Source organism: Rhinolophus ferrumequinum, chromosome 18, assembly GCF_004115265.2.
Source record: "Rhinolophus ferrumequinum isolate MPI-CBG mRhiFer1 chromosome 18, mRhiFer1_v1.p, whole genome shotgun sequence".
Lineage (NCBI taxonomy): Eukaryota > Metazoa > Chordata > Mammalia > Chiroptera > Rhinolophidae > Rhinolophus > Rhinolophus ferrumequinum.
The window spans coordinates 16,802,863-16,809,869 of record NC_046301.1 but is presented as its reverse complement, the minus strand read 5'-3'; the positions used below and the strand labels follow the sequence as shown (position 1 = coordinate 16,809,869).

At 36.0% G+C, this 7,007-nt stretch overlaps 1 protein-coding gene across 4 annotated transcripts in view; it reads right to left on the bottom strand.

Moving 5' to 3' along the window:
- Positions 1-5,492: 5,492 nt before the first annotated feature.
- Positions 5,493-7,007, bottom strand: part of IL15 (interleukin 15) — a 62,558-nt gene continuing 61,043 nt past the window's right edge. For 3 of the 4 annotated variants that reach the window (XM_033135489.1, XM_033135490.1, XM_033135491.1), the window contains one exon: positions 5,938-6,549. In XM_033135489.1, coding sequence (XP_032991380.1) covers positions 6,439-6,549 — 111 coding nt within the window. In that variant the 3' untranslated portion in view covers positions 5,938-6,438. Of the gene's footprint in view, positions 5,527-5,937; positions 6,550-7,007 lie in introns of those variants that run through there. The other variant, XR_004425667.1, reaches the window with a different exon arrangement.

Genomic DNA, 7,007 nt, shown 5'->3' with positions numbered 1-7,007 from the left:
CTGGCATCTTGAACAAATCTGCTCCTTCCTTTATATGCTCTCCTGGTACCCTTCATAGACTAATAGTGACTGAATAAGCACTCAAGTGATTAATTTGGTAACATGATTTTTCTGCTAGAATGTAAACTCCACGAGGGCTGAGACGACAACTGTCTTATTCACAGCTGTAATGGCAGCACCTAGCGTAATGTTTACACACAGTAGGCTTTCAATAAGTTGGGTTACAATATAACTGTAGGAGTGAGTTCTTTAATGAAAGAAAACAGTGATAATGATGAAGATGAACCACCTATTGGGTGGCACTGGATCCTCTGATGACAATATGCTAAAAGTGTTGACAAAGTTTGTAAAAACTGAATGTACAATTTTCAATTCTGTTTCTGTTTAACAATTTCCTCTTCAGCTCCTCTAGTAGTTAACTTATTTTAAAATCCAGGATTGAAGAAGTAAAATATTGTACAAAATCATGACTCTTTATTAATGATTCATTAATTTTTCTTCTGTGTCACATCTGATAGATTATACAATTAGGGGAACATTCAATGAAGCTAAAGTTTACCTTGCATAATAATTCCTTAGTGAAGACAAAATTCAGTCATCAGACACACTCAGAAGTGTTAAACCAAATCTCTATGGAATTGGGATTTCCTCTGGGTAAAATATTTATACATGACATGTGTATGTTAACCGTGACTCACATATGAAAGCAGAAAGCATACACGAAACCTAATATAACACAGATGAAGGAACAAAAATGCATTCTGTAGTATTTCTGTGTGCAGGGGGAGGAGAGACATCATATTACTTGATTTTCATATTGTATATGTCAGTTTGACATTATGCGCCATTGAATTTGATGGCTATAAACAGTAACATACCAAAATATATAAGCTCTTCTCACAACAACAGCAACAGCAGCAAAACAAAATAACTCCATTGATTCTCAGTTCCAAGATAAAGAATGAGAGTATATAAAACTAGACTGTGACTAGGTTTTCAAAAACTTTGGGCTCACCAATTCTGTCTTGGTTCATTTCCACGTCCTCTGCCTTCCAGTCCTTTGCTGATTCAGAGAGAGGTTAGAAATAATATTCTCTCACACATCTTTTTCTGTAGCTGAAATTAAGAAAAGATAAGAATATAATTTCTCAGTGTGACTTTTAACTGTACGTCTGATTTTTATTAGGCTTACCTTTACTACTTGGAATTCTAAGCCTATGGATTTGTTCTTTCTTTATTATATGTAATATACGGCAAACACTTTCAGCATTTAGGACAATAGATGAGGCATAAACATAGTATCCTTGTCTAAGCAGATGACATTGGGCTGGTTGACTATGGAGAACAGCTCAAGAAGGGAAAATTATGAAATACAAGGCAAGACTGATTTTGTTAATAACACAAGCATGAAAAATAAAATTCAGATTGTTTTACACGATTACTTTGTTTCTTAAGTTAGCTAAGAGTGTTTTAAGAACTTGCATATCTATGCCTTGAGTGTCTTAAGATCAACCAAAGTGATCCATGTTAAGTAATTAATTTGGGAGGAATCCTAATTTTGAGGACTAAAAATGCCAACTTTTAAACCTACTTGTGTGTTTCGATAACTGGAATGGATTATTGGTCACTGTAAAATATTACTGGCAATGTGACTGCCATTATGATTTTCCATCCCCCATTCCACAAATACTGGAGGGAGGCTAACTTTTATCTAAGGATTGGATTAGAAACTAACAGTTTGAAATGGTCCAGGACCACCAGAGGGCTTCACTAGTGAATTCTACCAAACATTCGAAGAGGATCTAATACCTGTCCTACTTACTGTTCCAAAAAATTGAAGAGGAGACAATACTCCCTAACTCATTTGATGAGGTCAACATTACGCTGACACCAAAACTTGGTAAAGATAACACACACACAAGAAAAGAAAATTACAGACCAATATCTCTGATGAATACAGATGCAAAAATCCTAAACAAAATTCTAGCAAATCGAATGTAACAATGCATTAAAAAGATTATACATCATGACCAAGTGGAGTTCATCCCAAGGGCACAAGGATGGTTCAACATATGCAAATCGATCAATGTGAGACATCACATAAAAAAAAATAAAGGACAAAAATCAGATGATTATATCAATAGATGCAGAAAAAGCATTTGACATTTATGATTAAAACACTTAATAAAAGAGGTATAGAAGGAAAATACCTTAACATAATAGAGGCCATATATGACAAACCCTCAGCTAATATCACAATTAATGGTAAAAAATTGAAGCCATTTGCTCTATCTTCAGGAACATGACAGGGCTGTCCCCTATCACCTCTGCTTTTCAACATAGTGTTGGAAGTCCTTGCCAGAACAATCAGGCAAGAGAAAGAAATAAAAGGCATCCAAATTGGGAATGAAAAAGTTAAATTGTTACTTTTTACAGATGACATGATGCTATATATAGAAAACCCTAAAAAGTCCACCAAAAAGCTATTAGAAACAATCAACGAATAAAGTCACCGGCTACAAAATCAATGTACAAAAGTCCATTGCATTCCTGTGTATTGATAATGAAATCTGAGAAAAAGAAACAATAAAAAAAATTTCTTTTGCAATTACAACAAAAAGAATAAAATACCTAGGAATAAATTAACCAAGAATATGAAAGACCTATATACTGAAAACTGTAAGGTATTTTAAAAAGAAATTGAAAAAGACACAAAGAAATGGAAAGACATTCCATGCTCATGGATTGGAAGAATCAACATAGTTAAAATGGCCATATTACCCAAAGCAATACACAGACTTAATGCAATCCCCATTAAAATCCCAATGACATTTTTTAAAGAAATTGAACAAAAAAATCATCAGATTTGCATGGAACCACAAAAGACCCCAAACAGCCAAAGCAATCCTAAGAAAAAAGAACAATGCTGGAGGTATCACACTCCCTGACTTCAGCTTGTACTATTGGGCTACAATAATCAAAACAGCATGGTATTGGCAGAAAAACACACACAGACCGATGGCATAGAACTGAGAATCTAGAAATAAAAGCACATAGATATGGACAGATAATTTTTGACAAAGAAGCCAAAAAACATACAATGAAGAAAAGACAGGCTTTTCAATAAATGGTGCTGGGAGAATTGGAAAGCCACGTGCAAAAGAATGAAAGTACACTGCTATCTGTCACCATGTACCAAAATTAACTCAAAATGGATCAAAGACCTAAACATAAGACCTGAAACAAAAAACTGCATAGAAGAAAACATAGGTACTAAACTTATGGACTTTGGGTTCAAAGAGCATTTTATGAATTTCACTCCAAAGGTAAAGGAAGTAAAAGCTAAAATAAATGAATGGGAATATCAAACTAAAAAGCTTCTGCAACTGGTGCTGCTGTTATGGAAGGCAGCGTGGAGGTTCCTCAAAAAATTACGAATAGAATTACCATATGACACAGCAATCCCTCTCCTGGGTATCTACCCAAAAAATCTGAAAACATTTATACATAAAGACACGTGTGCTCCAATGTTCATTGCAGCTTCATTTACGGTGGCCAAGACATGGAAACAACCAAAATGTCCTTCGATAGATGAATGGATAAAGAAGTTGTGGTATATATACACAATGGAATACTATTCGGCGGTAAGAAAAGATGATATAGGAACATTTGTGACAACATGGATGGATCTTGAGAATACAATGCTAAGCGAAATAAGTCAGACAGAAAAAAGCAGAGAACCATATGATTTCACTGATATGTGGTATATAAACCAAAAACAACAAAAGAACAAGACAAACAAATGAGAAAAAAACCTCATAGACACAGACAATAGTTTAGTGGTTACCAGAGGGTAAGGGGGGAGAGGGGTGGGAGATGAGGGTCAGGGGGATCAAATATATGGTGATGGAAGGAGAACTGACTCTGGGTGGTGAACACACAGTGGGATTTATAGATGATGTAATACACAATTATACACCTGAAATCTATGTAATTTTACTAACAATTGTCACCCCAATAAATTTAAAAAAAAAAAAAAGCTTCTGCACAGCAAAAGAAACTATTGACAAAATAAAGAGGAAACCAACCAAATGGGAGAAGACTTTTTGCAAACAACGCCTCCGATAAGGGGCTAAAATCCAAAATATATAAGGAACTCAAACAACTCAACAACACAAAAACAAACAATCCAATTACAAAATGAGCAGAGGACCTAAAGAGACATTTCTCCAAAGAGGACATACAAATGGCCAATAGACATGAAAAAATGCTCAATACCACTAATCATCAGAGAAATGCAAATAAAAACCACAATGAGATATCACCTCACCCCAGTTAGAATGGCTATCATCAACAAGACAAATAGTAACAAGTGTTGGAGAAGCTGTGGAGAAAAAGGAACCCTCATACACTGTTGGTGGGAATACAGACTGGTGCAGCTGCTATGGAAGGCAGTATGGAGGTTCCTCAAAAAATTACGAATAGAATTACCATATGACCCAGCAATCCCTCTCCTGGGTATCTACCCAAAAAATGTATCCATAAAGACAAATGTGCTCCAGTCTTCACTGCAGCTTTATTTATGGTGTCCAAGACATGGAAACAACCGAAGTATCTTTTGATAGATGATTGGATAAAGAGGATTTGGTATATACACAATGGAATACTATTCTGTCATAAGAAAAAATGAAATAGTACCATATGAGACACCATGGATGGATCTTGAGATTATAGTGCTAAGCGAAATAAGTCAGACAGAAAAAGTCGAGAACCATATGATTTCACCGATATGTGGTATATAAAACTGAAAACAACAAAAGAACAAGACAAATGAAGAAAGAAAAACTCATAGACACAGACAATAGTTTAGTGGTTACCGAGGGTAAGGGGGGAGGGGACAGTAGATGAGGGTAAAGGGGATCAAATATATGGTGATGACTGACTCTGGGTGGTGAACACACAATGTGATATATAGATGATGTATTATAGAACTGTACACCTGAGATCTATGTAACTTTGCTAACAATTATCATCCAAATAAACTTTAAAAAAATAGTGCTTTTTTTCCTACTCTTCATCAATAGAAAAGCTAGGGGAAACAATAAAAGATAAATTTAAAAAATTCCATCTCAGATGAAATTTAAAAAAAAAAAGGGGGACACAAAGACAAGCAACACACAACTGCCACAATCCTAATCCCTAAACTTTAAAGTGTGGCTGCCAAATACTGTTTGTCTGGCCTGAGATCAGGGAGCAAACTGAGAGCCAACACATGACTCTCTAAAAGTCAAATTGGATACAGATTGCTCCAAAACTATCTTGAAAGAAAATTTTAAGCGTACGTTGATGAGGACAATGGAATACAGGCGCATGAATGGGGCACTGGGTAATAAAAGACTGTTTCCATAGAGAACTGGTTTGTATAGTGAAATGGAAAGAAAGCAAATTCACAGGAGATTAATTCCTACCTACAGCCTGGTGGTGAAGGTTGTCAGAAGTGAACTGGGTCCCAGAAAGAAATGTGTGCTAAGACAAGAATATTTCATTTCAGTCATAAGTCATTAAAAGAAAGCTTGCAAATTTTAGACCACATATTGCAAAAAATTATATAAACACTTATTTTATGTCAAAAAATGTTGGCTCTTACACATCAGCAGTTTCTTTTACAAACACGGCAAAACAATGTGAAAATAAAATACCTGAACTTGGAAAACCATGAAATATAAACACTGTTGCAACCGTTAGTTTTCTATACACAATTCTACCTATCAGGGAAGGTATTTAGTGTAACCCCTGCCCACGATTTATTGATATACTACATGCCTGTACTTGCAATTTCTTTCTTTCTTTTCTAACAGTTCTTTTATGTCAGTAACTAAGTTATAGAGTAGAGGGCTGGTTTCACACCTAGTTCCTCCTTTTTCTTTGGTTGTCAGTCACGTCTTCCTCTAAGTACTACACATAGAGTGGAGAAGTAAACAAAAGCTGGTAGTCAGTAGTTCCACACTAGCTAGAGCGTACTGTTTACCCATAGCAGTTGTGCTCAGCCTCCCTAGTTGGTGAATAATTTGATTTATCACCTTGAACAAAGGTCCTCTGTTTTCTTTTAGGAAGTCAAAATATCAGTGCAATTTCAAAGGATAAAATATGTACACAATTTTATTCAACATTTTTATATTACGCTACAAATGTACAATTTCAACAATAAATTAAAAACAAAGGAACATAATAAGGCTGAGGACAGTTCGTAGATACCATGTTACTCAATGCCATTTTTCTGCCTTCATTTCTAAGAGTTCATCTGGTCCAAGATCCTGATCATCTTCTCGCTGGGAAAAATGTTTTGGCAGCATATTTGACACGCAGAGTGTTTCGTGGCCAGTGAGCAATGCGAAGATATTTGTTAATAACAGAAATGCTGAACAGGATCAGGTACAATCAGGAAGTGTTGATAAACATTTGCACGATATGTCTAAAACTCCGCAAAAATTCTTTCACATTTTTTTCCTCCAGTTCCTCACATTCTTTGCATCCAGATTCAGTTATAGTCTGCAAAGAAAAAGAAAGAATTCTGTTGGAAACTCTGATATATTTCTTTCCCGGGAATAGCCCATCATTTGAACCATATGGTGAGGTCTTGAGACATGAAAACTTGGGCAAATTAATATCATATTATGAAGAACTGGGAGACTTCAAGAACTGGCCTTATTTTTCCGATAATGGATTAAGGACGTTGAAAAACACACGCCATGTCTGTCAGACGATGGACTTCTTAGAGCCCCTCAATGATTTCTGATTATCCACCCTAGCATGAAGTCTATGCCTTCCTACATGGTACACAGGCCCTCCTTGAGCTGTTCCTTACCTATTTCTTGCACTTCTCACCACTGTCTCAATGATATGCCCCAGGGACACTGAGCTCATGCCTGCATCCCCAGGCACACAGCAAGCCCTTCCGTGCCTCAGTGCCTTTCCTTTTCTGTCTGTCCCTCACAGCCTGTTCCAGA